Source organism: Haematobia irritans, chromosome 3 (genome assembly GCF_050003625.1).
Source record: "Haematobia irritans isolate KBUSLIRL chromosome 3, ASM5000362v1, whole genome shotgun sequence".
NCBI lineage: Eukaryota > Metazoa > Arthropoda > Insecta > Diptera > Muscidae > Haematobia > Haematobia irritans.
The window spans coordinates 222,424,879-222,446,068 of record NC_134399.1 but is presented as its reverse complement, the minus strand read 5'-3'; the positions used below and the strand labels follow the sequence as shown (position 1 = coordinate 222,446,068).

Below are 21,190 nucleotides of genomic sequence, written 5' to 3'. Positions count from 1 at the left end.
GATCGCAAAACATAAAAATTCTTCAATATTCTCACGCATTTGCGAAATATTATCGACCGTACTAATAGCGAAGCTGTTGTGTGTTCTTATATCGTGTGTGTATATTTCACAGATCAGTTATCTCCGTAGAGACTTTAATTAACTTGTAATTGACATTTACTACGAATTGAATTCAATGCATTCACTGAGCTAGCCAACCAACAGTAAGCAATTTTGCCGTGTGTAAAATTTACCATATTCGTTAATAAAACGGAATGTTAGCATTTAGACGAGATATGCCAACGAATCAGATCGATCCATAAATTGGTAGCAACAAAAACAACAGCAAAACTGCCCCAAACGCCAATATGTAGATGGCAAAAGAAAATTGCACCACCACCGTTCGTGCGATCGACCACCTGATCTAGGAAATGTAATTAATTGTCTAATCAAACGAACGAAATAAATATCAAAGCTTGCACAAAAACAAACTTTGAAACGCAAAATTTTTTTTAAATTAGATTTAATTAAATCAAATATGGCAATTTCCAAAGCAAAAACAAAAAACAATCCAGTGTTGATTGAATTTTTCTATTTCTGTTAATGATTTTTCCATGCATTCTCTCATAATATGAAGGGGAGTGGTGGTGAGAGCAAAAGAGTATGATGAGTGTGTTTGCGTCGCTTGTGTGCTTTAACTTTTGTAAGGGTAATTATCGTGTTTTACCACTTGCGGTAGTGATTTATGAGCCACACATATTTACGTACTTATACGGGAATACGTAATGCACCAACGTATTATGGTCAGCCTGGCCATATTTTGTTGGCATTTCTGCATCTGTTTTGTGTTTTTATATATGCGGATTGGCAAGTCATGCGTGTATGTTTGTGTTCATGAGCATTTTTTTTACGGTTGACGTTTGGGGCGTATGCGTGCGAAGTAATAATATTAAAATTCAATTAAGTTTAAAATGATTCCAAAAAAAAAAATACTTTTGTGAGAGTAGTTCGCTCCGTACTGCACACATATGTAGTATATGTGTTTGTAGCACTGTTTATTACAGAAATGTGGCAAATATTTGCTGTGATAATACAAATACAACAAATTAACTGGATGCATAAGCTTGTGTTGCTTTCTTGTTGATTTCTGGTGCAGCGTTGCCACAATGACTTTTTATTTAAGACCAATATTTTTTCGAAATTGGACCAAAATACCAACCAGCGGACCATTTTTCCAAATTAAATGAACATCATTTAAAAGTTAACATTTTTTCCAAAATTTTACTTTGATAGAAAATTTTGTCAAACTTTTATTTCTATAGAAAAAATTTATAGTAAAAATTTTATTTCTTTATAAAATTTTGTCAAAATTTTATTTCTATAGAAATTTTTATCAAAATATTCTTTATATAGAAAATTTTGTCAAAATTTCATTTCTATAGAAATTTTTTCAAAATTTTATTTCTATAGAAAATTTTGTCAAAATATTCTTTCTATAGAAAATTTCGTCAACATTTTCTTTCTATAGAAAATTGCACCAAAATTTTCTTTCTATAGAAAATTTCGTCAATATTTATTTTCTATAAAAATAAATATTAAAACTGTTTTTTCTATAGAAAATGTTGTACCAATTTTATTTCTATAGAAAATTTTATTTCTATATTTTGTCAAAATTGTATATCTGCAGAAAATTTTGTAAACATTTTATTTGTATAGAAAATTTGTTAACATTTCTGTAGAAAATTTTGTAAACATTTTATTTCTATAGAAAATTTTGTAAAAATTTTATTTCAATAGAAAATCTTGCCAACATTTTATTGTATTTCTATAGAATATTTTGTCAATATCTCATTTCTATAGAAAATTTTGTCAAAATTTTATTTCTGAGAAAATTTTGTAAACATTTTATTTCTATAGAAAATTTTATCAAAATTTTATTTTTATAGAAAAATTTGTCAAAATTGTATTTCTTTAGAAAATTTTGTAAAAGTTTTATTTCTATAGAAAATTTTATAAACATTTTATTTCTATAGGAAATTTTGTCAATATTTTATTTCTATAGAAAATTTTGCCAAATTTTATTTCTGTAGAAAATTCTGTAAACATTTTATTTGTATAGAAAATTTGTTAACATTTCTGTAGAAAATTTTGTCAGTATTTTTTATTTTTATTTCTATAGAAAATGTTGTCAAAATTTTATTTCTGTAGAAAATTTTGTAAACATTTTATTTCTATAGAAAATTTTGTCAAAATTTTATTTCAATAGAAAATCTTGCCAAAATTTTATTGTATTTCTATAGAATATTTTGTCAATATTTCATTTCTATAGAAAATGTTGTCAAAATTTTATAAACATTTTATTTCTATAGAAAATTTTGTCAAAGTTTTATTTTTATAGAAAAATTTGTCAAAATTGTATTTCTGTAGAAAATTTTGTAAAAGTTTTATTTCTATAGAAAATTTTGTCAAAATTTTATTTCTATAGAAAATTTTGTCAAAATTGTATATCTGCAGAAAATTTTGTAAACATTTTATTTGTATAGAAAATTTGTCAACATTTCTGTAGAAAATTTTGTAAACATTTTATTTCTATAGAAAATTTTGTCAATATTTTATTTCTATAGAAAATTTTTCAAAAATTTTATTTCTGTAGAAAATTTTGTCAAAATTCTATTTCTATAGAAAATTTTGTATACATTTTATTTCAATAGAAAATCTTGCCAAAATTTTATTGTATTTCTATAGAATATTTTGTCAATATTTCATTTCTATAGAAAATTTTGTCAAAATTTTATTTCTGTAGAAAATTTTGTAAACATTTTATTTCTATAGAAAATTTTGTCAAAATTTTATTTCTATAGAAAATTTTGTCAAAATTTTATTTCTATAGAAAATTTTGTCAAAATTTTATTTTTATAGAAAATTTTTCAAAATTGTATTTCTGTAGAAAATTTTGTAAAGGTTTTATTTCTATAGAAAATTTTTTTTTGTCAAAATTGTATATCTGCAGAAAATTTTGTAAACATTTTATTTGTATAGAAAATTTGTCAACATTTCTGTAGAAAATTTTGTAAACATTTTATTTCTATAGAAAATTTTGTAAACATTTTATTTCTATAGAAAATTTTGTCAATATTTTATTTCGATAGAAAATTTTGTCAAAATTTTATTTCTGTAGAAAGTTTTGTAAATATTTTATTTCTATAGAAAATTGTGTATACATTTTATTTCTATATAAAATTTTGTGAAAATTTTATTTCTATAGAAAATGTAGCCAAAATTTTATTGTATTTAAATTTAAATTAGAAATTAATAATTTTTTGGACCAATTTTGGTCCGATCGGACCAATATGGCAAACCTGTTCTGGTGTACACTCTCATCGCTTTTGGCAACAATGCACTTGAATGCCTTTGGTCAACCAATCATTCGCCGTTATGTTTGGTATATATCTTTTGCACAGAAAATAAGATACAGTAGCTCAAAGAACATTTATTGATAATTTTGATGTATGGTAAATAAACATGTATATAATTAACAAAATTTCCTAATGAAATATTGAAAGAAAAAAACTTTTTTACAACAACCTATTTTCTTTTAATACTATATATTTTTATTATTATAATTATTATTTTTATTCGTATTTTTATTTATTTAAAATTTAACCTTTTTTGTCTTAAAAATATCATTCTCGCATTTTCACCCGATCAGTGTTGCCAACACATGATGTGCAAATACAGTGAGATCTCTCAGAAACGGACACTCACGGTCGCCAAAGCTTTGTTTACATTTGGGAGGTGTACACTTAAGAGAGCTTAATTTTCATGTGACAATATAGAAATGGCTTACGAAAGTTGTCGACTTTTGAAAGGTATCTACTTTTCATAGTGTCCAAGTTTGAGAGGTTTCACTGCATATGTCCGTCCAAATTCGAATTTGATAAATTTCTCAATAAAATCTTTTCCACAATGAAACCACTTTGAAATCATCAATTTGAGACAACTGTTCCACGGTTCTTATATCTTTTAAACTTAAATGATTATAATGCCAATGAAAAAGGACACACATAAGGGTTTAAATAAACCCTGCCGACCATGTTAAGCTCCATAGTCGACATGTGGTGGACTTGTTGTATTTCAATGTAAATAATTTCCATATCAATGAACCGAGGATGCAGGGAGCTGTTATGTACCCACCATCCCATCATTCTCAACCATGACCATTCTACTCTCAAGGGACATAATATTTTCAAGATACAATTGTATTGCAAGAGGGAAGGAAAAATAGGAAATTGCATTGAAATCCCAACAGAGGTAAATGTTAAACCTACATCGTTATCAATGAGCCGGTTATGTTGGTTGGTTCTCATTGCATCAGTGAGTGTATCAGTGTGTATGAGTGCGGTTTCCACACGGTTTAACATTAAAATAAAAATTACTTTTAAAAATCTCATCTCACCGTCTTTTTTGATTTTATTCGCTTGCAAATTCAGTTCACTTGCTAGACAGGTAAGTACGTAGGTTCATATCTGTTCATATGTAAAGTAAATATAGTGTAAAGAACTGATAATAAATGATTCATTGGTCGGGGTATTGGGATGGCAAAATGCGAGGCGAAAAAAGAGCCTCCGACAAAGTGCAAGCCAACAGAGGAAACCCAGATAGAAGATAGTACAAATATGACGACCATCATATGCACATCATTATGGGCTCTGATGCATTAATGCGGTGGCGGTGGTCAGATTACACTCGAAATTTCTGGACTTTTGGCGGTTTGCAGAATAGTTAGTGCAAATGTACCACCAAATAGAAAATAATTATTCAAGCTTGAGATCGTATTTTCTTGAGAATTATTTTCTATTTGATACCAAAGAAAGATCGAATAAAATCAAATTATCTAACAAACTTTCCACATTGAACTTTATATAGTAAATAGAAATCCTATTTTAAACTAAGTATGAAAGTATGGAAATGTATGACTATATTTTATTTTGGACAAGTTTTAATTTATCAAGGTGGCATCTCTTAAACATCTGACACAAAACTGTAAGGTATCACTATGGTCACACTATGCAAATATTTGCCCAAAATGAGTGTCAAATTTTTTTCCAGGAGTACTTTCGAAATATTTTGATACCTTTGGAAAATATTATTGTTATGAAGTAATATATTCCATATGAGCTAAAAAATATTTGCTGGTTTGACTGTGGCGACAATTTTTTGTTTTTGATTTCTGTCAAATAGTTTCCCAGTGTGGCCATACCGTAAGTATTTCCGGTATGATAAGCGTTTACACTACGTTCCACTATTCTCAAAAAAAAATTTTTTTGACATATGAAATCTCGATTTTTTAACACATGAAATCTCGATTTTGTATGGAAAGACGATTTGATCTTGACTAGTCCACTGGTCAAACAATTCTTGACTAGTCCACTGGTGAAATAATTCTTCCTAGGAAGTCAATGGACAACGGAAAAAATAACAGCTGACTACATTTTTCGCCAAATGTACTCTCAAAACGTTATATTTCCACTATCAAAACTTGCGAGGGAGAAGAGTTGTAATGAATCATCTATCATTCTTTCCTCGAGTGTATATATTTGTTTATTCTTTTTTTTATTTTTGTTTTCTTCCGTTGTCTGTACGAATTTTAAATGTCATTAACGCATTGTCAATTTAAACGTTCGTTAATTAAACGTAAACTCAAAGTGAATTGTACAACAGCAATTTAATACCAGTGTGTCAGAGATTTTATGGCCATTTAATCGTTTATAAATATTATTGACACATTTCACATTTTACCGGGATGAGTGAAGTTGAGTAGTAGACATATAAGCAGAGAATAAGTTACCCAAAACTGGTGGAACTTATGTTCGAATATAAAATCAAATGTCTGTAGCCGTTGAAGATAAATCATCCATATGTAAACGTTAATCCTTGGATACAGGCTTATCGCTAATATCCATTTAAAAGTTAAATTCTTTAATCAAGGATCGCTAGGCAAATATCTGTCTTGGTTTACTACGTCACACATGTATGCACACAAATGTATACAATCTGACATGGGGATAGAGGAGAGTAGTGTAGACGAAACTGGTGGCTCCGTGACCGCATTGCCACCCTATTGCTGCAGTAGAATACATTTTTAGCAAGCATATTGATATGAGACACGTCATTATTGTGTAAAAATAATTAAATTTTGCATTTCTGTGATGTTTCCTCGTATTTCGTGTTTGCGTTAAGCCTATTTTGTGCATGCTGTTGCACGGTCATCAAAATCCAAAAACATGTAATGTCCACTTTGTCCACATCAGCCATTGCCCGTTATGCTAACATACCGGCACTGGGAATGGAAAAAGCGTGCAGAGTTTTAAAGACCATTGCATGGAAACTCCTTTCCTAATTCCCCACTTTACTTCCGATATGATGAGAACAACATATAACATTTACTTAACAGCTGTTTGCACTGTGGGAAGGACAATAGATGAAAAGAGTTGCCAACGTGCGTTTTTAATGGTTAACAGCCTGATTCTGTATGTCGAATGGGCTCTATCGATCGACTGAAATGGAGGCAAACAGCTGAATTTATAACCAAAAATCAGCTGTTTCTGTGCATTTCAGTTGATCGATAGGGCTCGTTCGACATACAGAAACAGGCTGTAAATAACAGCACTGTTGCCAATGGCATACGTATTAAGAAATATTCAAAAGGTTTGCCAACCTTGTTTTAAATGTGACACCAGTATTGCCAATAAGGGAAAATCAGATTCGAATGAAAAAACATTTAAGTGTATAATAGGTTTGGCTGAACAAAATTAAATCAGTTCAGTTTGTTCCAAATTGTGACAGTTTTCCAGATTTCCGGTACCAAATTTTTTAAACACATATCATTTTAACACAAAACAAAGCATATGGCAACCTCAGCAAAAGTCCTTTCCTCCACAAAATATGGGACCATTGTTTTGGACAAGGATTGCGGAGGCATACCCCAATGCTTTGGTAAATATGGCGACAGCAACATTCGTCACTAATTAGTGTCATTACACATGCTCCATGTGACGTAGCGAAAACTGTCATTCCCAACACTTACATAACAAAACACTCAACCAAATTATTTGTGCAACCAAATATGCCTGTATGCACACGGCTTTGTCACCCAAGAACATACAAAGCCCATACAAAGTTGGTAATTGCGTGGACATAGGAAGTATACTGTAAACTGTGTGCAATATTGTAGCATAGGTTATAACAGTTTTGGAACTGACCAAGAATTGGGGATATCTGGCACTTTATAATAAGCCACACTGTTCGTTACAAGTAGGGCAGAATTACTCCTGCAGTCTGCAATAAAAGATTCGATAGTAAGACAATTGTGGAACGGGCCACTGTCCATGCAGACTCGAGCGAAATATATGCGAATACTGCTGCTGAAGGATCACAAGGTTAATTTTTTTTCTTGGAGTCCTCAATATGGTAGGCAATTGTAGCCCAAAAAAGACAAATGACTAACAAATTTATTCATAATAAGTAAGAGAGTAAAAATGGATTTACTCTCGTTGCTAAAATTATCAGAAATGTACGCGAGCGTATTGTTTAAAGGGTGATACGGTCAAAATTTGGTCAAGGGAAAACGCGTGTAAATCGGTGAAATCGTTTATTTAAAAAATCAAATTAAATTTCTTTTTCAAGTTCAATTAGTATAAAATTCAGGAAAAATATTCAGTTAGGCTTTCGCTTTTCCAAATCCGAATTGCCGGGCCTTAGGCTTGACACCTGCCATCAGATTTTGTACAGCCACCTTGTCCACCTTCTTCGCCGCAGAAAGCCAATTTACCTTGAACTGCTGCTCGTCCTTAGCAGTTTTTTTTTTGTCTTCTTTAGGTTCCGCTTGACAATAGCCCAGTATTTCTCAATTGGGCGGAGCTCTGGCGTGTTGGGAGGGTTCTTGTCCTTGGGAACCACCTGCACGTTGTTGGCGGCGTACCACTCCATGGCCTTTTTACCGTAATGGCAAGACGCCAAATCCGGCCAAAACAGTACGGAACAACCATGTTTCTTCAGGAAAGGCAGCAGACGTTTATTCAAACACTCTTTCACGTAAATTTCTTGGTTGACAGTCCCGGAAGCTATGAAACTGCTGCTTTTCAAGCCACAGGTACAGATGGCTTGCCAAACCAGATATTTCTTTGCGAACTTTGACAGTTTTATGTGCTTGAAAATATCTGCTACCTTTCCCCTTCCTTTTGCCGTATAAAACTCCTGTCCCGGAAGCTGCTTGTAGTCGGCTTTGACGTAGGTTTCGTCGTCCATTACCACGCAGTCAAACTTCGTCAGCATCGTTGTGTACAGCCTCCGGGATCGCGCTTTGGCCGTCGTATTTTGTTTATCATCGCGATTTGGAGTCACTACCTTCTTGTAAGTCGATAATCCGACTCGTTTTTTGGCTCGATGCACGGTTGTAGACGATACACCCAGCTTATTTGCGGCATCTCGGAGAGAGAGAGGTTAGGGTTTCGCTTCAAACTACCGGCAACTCTCTTTGTCGGATGGCGGATTCCGGTTTTCGATTTCCCCCCGATCCAGACTTCCTGGCTGTCGACAAACGTTCCCCAAACACTTTAATTACATTTGTAACGGTTGATTTGGCAACTTTTAGCGATTTTGCCAGCTTTGCGTACGAGTAGCTCGGATTTTCGCGATGCGGGAGCAAAATTTTGATACGCTGCTCTTCTTGCTTGGACGGCATTTTGACAACTGAAGAGTGAATTCCAAAATCCAAATAGGAGCAACATTCTACACACACACACACCTTGAAAATGAGGGGTGTTCAGGTTTTTTAAATGCAAAATTGAAAGAAATACGTCAAGTTTATATTGACCAAATTTTGACCGTATCACCCTTTATGACTAAAAAGCACCTGGTAATTATGTGCTAACTCTTGCAAGTTTTTTTTTACTGGAAAAAACCTCCAGCAAAAACTTTGGCTCTCTTTTACTGTTTGGGGTATACGAACGACTTCCAGTAAAAATTTGTGATAATTATCAAAAATTATCGACTACTTGAACGGAGCTAATATTAATATTCTTAAAATTTTTACATGAATTATTCTTTTTGATTGTAAACAAATTTGGACTTCTTAACAACATTTCTATTAGTTTCATTATTGCCCGAGTTTCCATGATCCTAAATTTATTAAAATGTTCACAAATTCATAAATCTATTAAAATGTTGCTATATATATTGGCACTAGTGTATTTTGCGAAACCCCCTCAAAAATCACTTATTTCGACTAAATCCGATCGTTCACATTGCTTTGGTTTTAAATATTCTTTTTTTTTTTTTCCTCTGCTATGCCCACCCCAAATGCAATGGGAGTCTAAAAGCAAAAGAAACAAATATAATATAGAACTCATCAAAGCAGGTTGAGAGTAGGGCGGCGAGCATTATGGCGAAGACAATGACAACGTAAACCGTTATTAGCTCCGTTCGAGAACCCGATAATTTTTGATAATTATTACAAATTTTTACTGGAAGTCGTTCGTTTACACCAAAACGCCAACAAAAGAGAGCCGGAGAGAGACTACATTTGACAGTTATGAGATAGAGAAATTGCAAGTTTTTGCTAGAGATTTTTCCCCCAGTAAAATCTTGCAAACCATAGCATAGTTTGTCAGCTGGTTTATGATAACAAACAAAGTACCAATACAATGTACATGTTCGGCAACTACGATTGGAAGTTAAATATACAGGATTTATTTTTTGTTTTCAATGTTTTAGCAGCTGAAATTTTCAATGTGCAAATAGTTACTGGATACCGTTCGTGTACTTTTCAGCAATTTTAAGCAAAGAGTGTAAAATACACTCTTACTCTCTTGCTAGTTTTTACTGGATATTTTTTACTGGAAAAGTACGCGAACAGACCTATTAAATGCATCAGGTTTAGTGAAAGAGTGAGTAAGTGGGAGAGTGTTGCTCCTGTCTAGAAATTACAACATTACATTGCTCTTGCTGCTAGTGACAGTTAACTGACAGCATGCACCAAGGAATTTACGCTATACATGGCAAGGGTTGCCATATTACACCTACGCCCATCCATCACTCTGATCATGTGTCAAAAGAGTTAAGCTTACACCAACAATTACCATATTAGCGCACCTATCCCACCACACAGTGTCAAGTTTACACACACTGAGTGTGTTGTGTTTCGTATGTGTGGACTTAAGTACGAGTAATAGCGGTTTTCAGGGATTTGTTTTCTATGTCGGGGGATTGTTTTTTCTCAACAAGTACAAAGTATTACTAGCCACTATTTGTGAATGTCCTTTGGAAATAGCATGTCTAGTGGTAATTTTACACTTGGCCATTTTTTATGGGTTTATGCAAGTCATTCATGGTCAGCTAGGAATTTAAACGAAAGGGTTTTATGTCTTGAGTTGTTAGGCTTTTTCCTTTTGTTAGCCCACCTTCCAATATTCCACACTTCGTTAAGATATTGGCGGGTGGTCGATCTATTAAACAAAAGACTGGCCACGTAATACCTGAATATTGATTAAGCCTTAATGAGTTACTCGAAAGTTTCCATTAAATAGCAGGTTGTTCGTTGATTTTGGCCTCGCCAAAAAAAGGAAGTTGCGACGGAAACGGAAATACAAACGCGCCAACCACCATCAGTACAATATTGCAGGCACCCCATTCAGCCAACAACTGCTTGGGAGAATCGAAAATAACCAGCAGCTTGGGCTATATGGAAATGAAACGAAATTTTTCCTTTGCTGACATGATTTTATTATTGTTGCTATTGTTGTTGGTTTTCCTTTTGTTAATTAATATGAAAATAAAAATGTAAATTGAATATGAGTTTTCTCATAGCCAACGATGGAAAAACATATTCTGATTCCTTATATCAAAAACAAAAACGAATGAAAGTTTTTTTTTTAATTTTATGAATTTATGGCTAAGGCCAAAGTTATGAAACGCGTCACGGCAAATAGGCATATCCAGCTACTATTTTATTGCAATCCATTTACTTGGTCCTTTGGTCACAACTTTAAGTAATTCAAGGCCCATGAAAAAAGAGAAAATATTTGAAACAAAAGAAAGAAAAAACAAGATCCCGAACAATCATTTGAAAGGTTTCCATTGCAGTAGCAACAAGAATAACAACAATAAAAATCAAAACTAAGGACTTTTCTACAACACAATAATGTTGGAAAAAAATGAAAGTTAAAAACAATTTGTTTCCCACAACAATTTGAATAAATGAAAACTGACTTTGATAAAAAAAAAATAGCCACAGTCTTCCTCACCCACATTTAATCTATAAGTGGTGCCTAATACGCAAAGTAAAAATAAAATCACGGATATGATAGAAGCCCCTTCGATCCCTTTTCCTCCTCGGACATACGTCTACTAAGAAGTTCCACCGGTTGTTATAACCCGGAACTTCTACTATTGCGATTTTTTTTCTTCACATAAAAGCAAACATTAACTACAGAAAAAACATTGGGACCAAATTATTACCACATTGTACGAAAATGTTCTTCTGGTTTGTATTGAACTTATTTGTACGGTTATTTTGTGACCGTACAAAAGAAAATTTCATTGGACTGGGAATATTAAAAAAAAAATAAAAAAAATAAAATAAAAAAAATAATCTAAAACAAAATAAATAAAATAAACATCAGTTAATTTTTGTATCAGTTTAACAATGAACATTTTTTCCGTACATATTTTTGTGCCGTTTAAAGTGATTTGCAAATATTCAATTGTTGTAAAATAAAAAATATTTATCACAATGTAGCATTGCCGGAGCACTGTGCGTTGTAACCGGAGTAACTCCATTTCAGTCCTTCATTACATTATTATATCCATATTAAAGAAAAACCATCAAAAGAAAATTGTTTAAAACAATAAACAATGATGACCGCTATATCAAGGAAAAAAAAAGAAACCTAACAAGCAAACTTGGTATAATGACCATTTTCCTTTTCAACGTTGAAAGCCCCTTCATATGCTTGTTGTGGTATTTTTTTTTCAAAATGACAGATTGAACTGCAAACGTATACACACACATGTATTCTCTCTGTATGAAAAATTATTGACAGTTTTAACAAGTGTTTACAAGCACTTAAATATTATGAGAATACCAAAACTCAAGCTAACAGCAAACCAACAAAAACAATATTTTGACAGCTTAAATGTTTCTTTTTTTCCTGTCTTCCATTCTTTCGTTCTTCTTTCCTTTGGGCTTAAGGCTATAGGTATTTGAACCCCACCTCCTTACCAATATCATCTAAATCAAAAGCCTTGTGTAATTCTTTTGCCTTATGGTGCGGCGGGGGGATTCCTGCAATGCCGAGAATGTGGTGAGATTTGTAATAAAAATCTCAGTATCAAGTGTTGCCACTTGATGATGTTAACATAACATTTCACAAACACTTGGTACTCCTCCTCATCTGTACTAAATGCTATGTGAGTACTACATACATATATGGTGTCGTCATCATCAGAATGTGAGCATTTAACGGGATTTATGACTGTTGTTGTGTTTTTTATGAGAGAATAATTGTCTGATGCTTCATTTCATTCGTTTGTTCCTTCCGTCTAACCAATTGCTAGTTGGTGCTCTCCATAAATACTCAATAATTCCATAATAATTCTTAAGGGGAAAGAAAACAAGAGTAGGAGAAGCAAACAATATCAACAGCAATGGAATTCATTTTCAACACCATGTTTTTGTTGTTGATGTTATTGTACATAGTTATTCTAAGCTGTCGGTTTGAATGGTCGCATTTTTCCCTCTCTTTGAACACAATAGACCATGTTCAACTTATGGTGTTGATTGGTATTTATGGTTGTTTAAGAGTTTCGCGTACGTGTTTGCCTGTGCAATTGACAGCCAAACGTCAATTGCTTAGAAAGCAAACCCAATACACAAAGCTTACAGCGTTTTGCTTTTTTGTTTCTTCACAAAAAAAGTATAAAAAATCTATATATGAGGACGAAAAACAAAACGGCGTGTAAATGTTAACGCTCTTCAAATCAACTAACAATGACATTGTACACATATGGTGTTGGCTTTTACAACTTTATTACTTTAGCCCACTAGTAGTGTTGTTGTAGTACTTTTCTTCCCAAGTGGCAGCATGTCTATGAACAAGGTTTCCTACTAGACATTGTACATACATAGCAGAAAACTGTTCGCTATCCGTTTTTGGTGCAAACACATTCGCCAAATCCTGTTTTTGCCGGCTCCACCCTCAGATTTTCCAAATCGTATTGTATTGGGCTTAACGGCCAGCCATTGTAAATGTTTTGATTTTATTGGGTTTTGGCTAAAGGTTTTATATGGTTAGGCTACTGGCTTTTCATCTATAAAGAAGTATGTCTGAATGTGTGTTTATGAAGGTGTTTGTTAATGTGTAAACAATTCCACATTAGTGTTAAACAATGTAAAACAATTTTTGGAAACCGGTGTTATTATTGAGGAGAAATCAATTGAAGTTGGGCGACATATCGTACAATTGATTTAGAGAGTTATTCCATTTTATCACAATCGGCTGATTCTAAATTTGTACTGATCCGTTCGAAAATGTGGCGGCTGATTCAGCACGTATTTGTCGGCAATTACAAAATGTTTTCTGGATGATTTAATGATTAGTTGTACAACTAATTTTATAATCCAACTAAGATATCACCATATGGTATGGTGATATTTCAAGAATCGATCGTGTTTGACTGAATATTTTCATACAAAAATAATATGAAGGATTTGACAACAAGAACACATTAGAAGGAAACACATTTAGAATTTTGACTTGTTGTGCTCAAATAATGAATTTACTGATTTCCCCAAAAAGCAGGTCATGCATAAAGGTTGAATTACACACCATGCGTCAATCCGTGCGTTGATGGAAGGGTTGTTTTTTTCTGTTTGTGGCAGACTATTCGAGCTTTTGATTTCAAAGAGAAATTTCAACTCTTCAATCATCGGACGCATTGTACGCATTGAACGCTTGGTATGTAATTCTACCTTAACTTTATACCTCATTCACATTACACTTCTATAATCCAGTTTAACTAGATTTCAACTGTCATTTGCTTTATAAAAAATGGATTTCAAATCTACTTTTAGTAGATTTCGAGCCTAATGTGAATGGGGTATTAAACATAATTTTGTACAAGCTGATTAAAGATTTTTGTTCCGTTACAATATTGCATTATTTTTGAGAATTGGCACAATTGGATCTAAAGAGAGTCCTCTAATGATCATCACGCATTTTTCTTCTTCTTCTTTCTTTCGTGCTCCTCCTACGTATTATCTGTTGTTTAAACACCACATAATAAAGACATCTGCTTATATGGGAAAAATACAGACTTCGTTGTTTTTATTTACATTTCATTTTATTCCTCAGATCTTAACCAGCTTTAACAAATTAACTTATTGTAATACATTTTTCCTACATATTGTACTTACGTATTACATTAAGTGACATGAAAGTCATTTAACTTACCTGTAAAGAGAAGAGAGTAAATTCATTAATACAATAATCTCAAAAAAATCCGTGAGAACTATATACTGGTAAACATAACATTCATTCACAATGGATGTATGTTAAATTGAACATTGACATACATGTATACTTGTGTTCAATGTTGCCAATACTCTGATGATATAGATATAGAGTTACACTAAATAAGTATTTCCTATTACATACTATCCCACTTTATTTATTTCCATTTTATTTATTATAATTATCAGAAAAAGAATAATAGGTAAAACCAATAAATTAAGAAGAACAAGTTTTTAAAACGTTATATCGAATCATTTATTTCCGGACTGTCACCAATAATGGTTAATTTGTAAGAATACGTTTTTTGCTATGTTACATCAACTGCAGGATGCATTGTCATTAGAATAGTAATTGTTTTAAAGTATCCTCTCTTCCTACTAAGAACTACAACAGAATAATAACTTAAGACGATTTTTCCGTATATTCGTTTGTATATTTACTTGTATGTCCGTTAAACGGAAATGCATTCAATCCAAATCTATTTGTTGGATTTAAACATGTCTATTAAGTGTGTATGTGTGTGTGTGTGTGTGTGCAAAACAACTTGGTAAAAAAATCGATGATGGCCGCAAAGATAGAAATGACACAGGCAATGACAAATGACAGCAAAAACCACTAGACAAAAGGAAATTGTAATTCTAAAACGATTTGTTTAATATGCGTAAACACAACTGTCAAAAACATGACAGGATTATGCACTCAAAATATACGCAGAAATGAAGTTGAAACTTTGTAAAAACCTAAGCGACTTGTTCCACATAAGGGAGTTTAGAGAGAACATTTTTGTACACATTCATATAGGGGCTTGTCAAAGAAGTAACATAAACCATATTTCGTTATTACAATGAAAAGAAACTAAATTAATAATCTTATTTCTGTGTTTAATTTAAGTCTTAATTTAAATATCAATTTATTCTATTATCTTGATTTATTTAAAATGCAACATAAATAAAATTGTTAACAATTTTGAAATATGATATTCAGGAAGCAATATTAACCCAGATATGCCGACCGTACTACATGTAGTACACCTGTTATGTTCAGGTTTCTGCGTTTACAGTGCTTTACATTTTCTAATCTACTTGTTGGTGTGCTACAGAATATAACGGTCAACAAACCATACGTTGATAAGTTTTGTCTAGGGTAACTGCTTATGTGTATTTTTTGGATCAGAAATTTCAGTTTTGTGAAATTGGCAAAAGTGTGAAGATGTCACGTAATCGGTGAGAAAAAGTTCTATATGCATATTTTATTGTTGTTGGGTTTATATGTTTTTTTAATTATAATAGTTGTAAAAACCACACCCCAAATAATTTTGTTTATTAATTTGTTTTGTCTTTACTTATGTACACAAAAGTTCCTGAATAATAAAGGACTTGAATTAAATCCCAAGAAAATACTGTCTTGCCTCCATACATTCCGAGCGTACTACATGTAGTACGGACCCAAAATCCAAGATAAAAAATATATTTTTTTATTCTTTCTTCAGTTTTGTAATATAATCTGTCAGAATAATGCTATTATGGAAAACTACAAAGATTGTTGCACTAATATGCCCGCCGGCATATCTGGGTTAAGAGCACATTGTATATATAGAAATGTTTGCATACTTTCACAGTAAAAAATATCCAGCATTGCCATTTTGGTCCGATCGGACCAAAATTGGTCCAAAAATTACAAATTTTTAAAATTTGATCCGATGGTCGGACCAAATGGAATTTGGTTGATTTTGGTCCATTTTCGTCAAATCTTTTTTTTTAAATATTCTTTAAAATTAAAATTTTGACAAAATTTTCTGTAGAAATAAAATTTTAACAAAATTTTTATAGAAATAAAATTTAACAATATTTTCTATAGAAAAAAAAAAAATTTTGGGTAAATTTTCTATAGAAAAAAAAATTGGGTAAATTTTCTATAGAAATAAAATTTTGGCAAAATTTTCTATAAAACTGAAATGTTGACAAAATTTCCAAAGGAAATGAAATTTTGCAAAAATTTTCTAAAAATTTTAAATAAGTTTTCTGCAGAAATAAAATTTTGACAAAATTTTCTATTGAAATAAAATAGTTACAAAATTTTCTAAAGAAATAAAATGTTGACAAAATGTTCTATAAAAATAAATCGAAATAAAAATTTGACAAAATTTTCTATCGAAGTAAAATTTTGGAAAATTTTTTAAATGATTTAAATTTAATTTGGGAAAATGGTCCGCTGGTACGACTTTTGATCCAATTTTGGAAAAATGTTGGTCCAAAATAAAAATTAGTTGTGGCAACGCTGCCAGTAACAACATGCAAGAGAGTAAAAATGGATTTTACTCTCTTTGCTAAAATTAGCAGAAATGTACGCGAACGCCAACCATTAAAACAATAAACATGAGCCCGTTCGAGAACTCGATAATTTTTGATAATTATCACAATTTTTTACTGGAAGTCTTTCGTTTACACAAAAAAGTCAGCAAGAGAAAGAGAGAGCCGAACACAGACTACTTTTGACAGTTATCGGATAGAGAAATTGCAAGTTTTTGTTAGAAATTTGTGTCCCAGTAAAATCTTGCAAACCATAGCATAGGTTGCCAGCTAGTTCTTGATAACAAAAAAGCATGATCCGCAACTACAATTGGAAGTTAAACAAACAGGATTCGTATTTTGTTTTTAATGTTTTAGAAGCTGAAATTGCGAATGCGCTAATAGTTACTGGATGCCGTTCAGCAATTTTAAACAGATAGAGTAAAATACACTCTTTCTCTCTCCCTCTCTGGCTCTCTTTTGCTGGCTTTTTGGAATAAACGAACGACTTCAAGTAAATAAGTGTGATAATTATTATCATGGAAGGTGCTCTTATTTTCACTTGTTTTTCTTTGTACTGCTTACAACACGTGAGTTTTCGATAACTGTTGCCAGTGTTGCCAGTTGCATTTTGGAAAAGTGATGTTTCATCGAATATAGCAATAACATTTTATATTGGATAAGGGCCTATTTAATTCCAACTTTTAAGCCATTACCATCCTATTGATACTGTTTCGTCACCATTTTAATTTATAAATATCGTTATCCAAAATCAGTATAAAATTATAAAATTTAGTATTAATTTGAAGTTATATTATAAAAAAATTATAATAGAAAATTAATTTGAAGTTATCCGAATGAGGTTAGTTACAACACATAATGCAACCAAATTTACATGTAATTAAAATTGTTTGCAATAACATTTTATATTGGATAAGGGCCTATTTAATTCCAACTTTTAAGCCATTATCATCCATTGATACTGTTTCGTCATCATTTTAACTTATAAATATCGTTATCCAAAATCAGTATAAAATTATAAAATTTAATATTAATGTGAAGTTATATTATAAAAACATTATAATATAAAATTAATTTGAATTTATCCGAATGAGATTAGTTGTACAACACATCATGCAATCAAATTTACATTCAATTAAAGTTGTCTGTGCTAAATTATTGCAGCAGCTTGATATTGATTGAGTGTTGGTGGAAGATTCAACATTAATACATTTTTCTGATTTAAATCAAATTTTTTGGTTAAGATGAGTCAATGTATTCTCAGTGGCGCTACTCGGCGGCTCCATTCCAGAGAATGAAGCTGACCCAATTTTGTCGACGGCGGCTAATTTTTTTCTCCGGCAGCGACGGCTTGACGGCTAAGCCGATATAAAATTATCCATTATAAAATCAATTTGAAGTTATTCGAATTGTAATGAGATTAGTTGTACAACCAATGTTTCACACAAATTTACTTTTCGTTCAAATTTTCGGAGCTAAATTTTTGCAAAATTATTATAGCAGTTGGAAAATGATTGGTTGTATTAAAAATTTTGGAAAAAAATACGACAATTATGTATTTTTCTGATTTAATACTATGTATTTTTCTGATGACATTTTTAATTAATTGGCGTCTAAATTTCGACTGAAATCGGCGGCTTCATTCTCTGCTCCTTTCTCTGAATAATAGCCAACTGAAAGTTAACGCTTGTAATATTATAATTTTTGAAAAAAAGTTGTATTGTATTTCCAAGTGATAACTGACCGTCGTTTAGGGCAAACACATAGCAGCCCCACCAACATAAAAAGATCGACTTTATTCTCTGCTCTTTATCCTGCCATTAAGTTTCCAATTCAAAAAACAAACAAAAAATTAATATTCAACTCCTGTCATATTAACAATAGATTCCTTTCACGATAATCCGACATATACCGCCACACGCTCACAAAAAATCGCTTCTGTAACATATACTCCCAAACATATTTTGCTTCAAGCATATACATTTTTGGGTATTGCCCAAACATTTATATGTTTGATCTCTTCCAATATATAATATGTTTGAAAGCATATTAGTCTAAACAATATATGTTTGGGTAGTCTAAGTTCCAAACATTTTGTATTTTTGCATCCAAATTCAATAATGTTGTCTTCCAAAAAACAATATGTTATTATGTGAACATATAATATGTTTGGAAGCATTTTGCACCCAAAAATATTATATGCTTAAAAAAAAAATCCCAAACAATATTGTGCTCAAAATTTTATTTATTTATTTATATATTTACAATCATAACGAATTATGAAAATAAACAGGTAATATAGGTGCTAACAACATAGGTTTTCGACCTGAATGCTCAAAATTTTGTTTCTGCCCAATATACATTCCCCCACATCTTTCTCACTTCCACGAGATTTTTTAGTTCTTAGCACCTTTTTCTGTAATACAAACATTGTAGAAGAAATTATTCAATTTTATGTTTTTTTTTATTTATTTTAATTTTACCTTTTGCCGGACGGGGATTCGAACAGCGGACCACACAGTTTGTAAGGATCAAAGAAGTAGCTGATCAATTGCCCAAGGAAAAATAAAATGTTAATTTTGTAATAACAAGCAACAACCACCAACTTAATTCAATATCGCTGCCTGTTAAATAGCGCTCCAAGCTACTAAACACATATATGTTTATAGGCTATTTCTAAATTATTATATGTTTGCATCCAAGCATATTATATTTACAAACATTTTATGTCCCAAACATAATATGTTCTAACATATTAACATATATGTCCCAAACATGTTATGCTAGTTTATGAACATTATATGCTTGCACTCAAAAATATTGTGTTTAAAAATTTGTGTTCCAAACATATAATGTTTATAGCCAAACATATGAAAAACAGTCTTTTTCATCCGTGCAGCTATTGTCATCGGGCAAACTCCTCACAGTAAATAAATATTGACAATTTAAACAATTAATTAACATAAATTTCAATTATTTTCAATTTAACACTCCAAACTTCATTATCAAATCCCAAAAACTCGTTTTAAATACCATTACCGAAACGATTAATAAAATTAAAAGACAACCTCAAACTTCTCACTATTCCGCATGTGATCATTTTCATTGCTTTGGTGTTTGTTTGAGCTTCATTTGTCCGTCCGTCCTTCCTTTCTTCGCTGTGCCCCCCCCCCCCCCCTTGTTGGGGTATTCCTATATCTATTGGCACTCTCTGTGCAAGCCCGGTGACATTCGTTTTGGTTATTTGTGTTCATTGATTGTGCACCACCACTCCATCTGTCTGAAGGAGCAAAAAAAAAAAACTGCTACCGATATACACACGTCCATGGAGGCACATACATATATTTCTCTATGGTTAGTCCATAATGCATTGTGGTGGCATTATGGACTAACTATACTCCACGATGACGGTTCAGTTGTGTGTGGTAATTGTCAGCAGATTTATAATTGAACAAACGCGATTTTGACAGATTTCAACGATAATAATGCCAAAAGCTGCAGTAGCAGCACCATCAATTACTGGCTACAGCACAGCACGATGACGACAGCAGCACTGGCGGCGGCAATAATAGCATTTTGTCGACGGCCTGCCACCAAACAGCCAATAACCACCAAAGCAATCTTTCATTCCTTGCTTGATGTGTCTCGGAGTAAATCATAAAACAATTTTTGCTACTGTTGCTGGAGCTTTTAATACCATTGTTGTTAGTGCTGTTGTTGTTGTTGTTGGGGAACAATATTTGCAATAATGAGCAATTAACAAAACGGATAAATGGCAATTGAATGACGGCAGCATAACAATTTTTGTGGTATATTCGACTGTTGTATTGTTGTTGTTTTTTCGTTTATGTTTGGTTTTCAACGCCGCCATATCAGCATGGTCGATTGCTTGATCGCTCGTCTTGGCCATTGGATGAGAAGAACCAACAGTTTGACTTATTGAGTGACTAACTGTAATTGTAATTGCCTGGGTTTTCTATGTCACATAGGCAATAGTAGCTTTGTAATGGGTGACTACTATTCGAATGTGATATCCGGTGGTGGTCCAATGGTATTCAGGTCATTTCACTATAAGGATTTTTCTCTCATATAAGGTAAAATCGATCAACTATGATTTATGACTGGAACCCCAAACTAACTGACAACTAACGAAGTACAGCAATGAAAAACATTCGAAAATGGTATTCGAATGAAGTAAGTTTTGAAAAGAAATATTTTTTCATTGAGATTAATTAGATTATATTTTTTTGGTATTTTATTAAAATTCCTCACCAATTAATGAACGAAAAAAAAATTGTTCTCAATGTGGTAATGCCTGCTTATCTTAGTTAC

At 32.1% G+C, this 21,190-nt stretch overlaps 2 protein-coding genes across 2 annotated transcripts in view; both read right to left on the bottom strand.

The window, feature by feature from the left end:
* Bx (LIM domain-containing protein Beadex) overlaps positions 1-21,190 on the bottom strand; it is a 156,295-nt gene that overhangs the window by 45,241 nt on the left and 89,864 nt on the right. The gene's annotated exons all lie outside the window — the stretch shown is intronic.
* Positions 20,030-20,729, bottom strand: LOC142228977 (uncharacterized). Its single transcript, XM_075299504.1, has 3 exons — positions 20,722-20,729; positions 20,198-20,677; positions 20,030-20,138 (listed from the first exon to the last, which is right to left on the bottom strand). The coding sequence occupies exons 1-2, from the start codon at positions 20,727-20,729 to the stop codon at positions 20,371-20,373; spliced, it is 315 nt and encodes a 104-aa protein (XP_075155619.1). The 3' UTR covers positions 20,030-20,138; positions 20,198-20,370.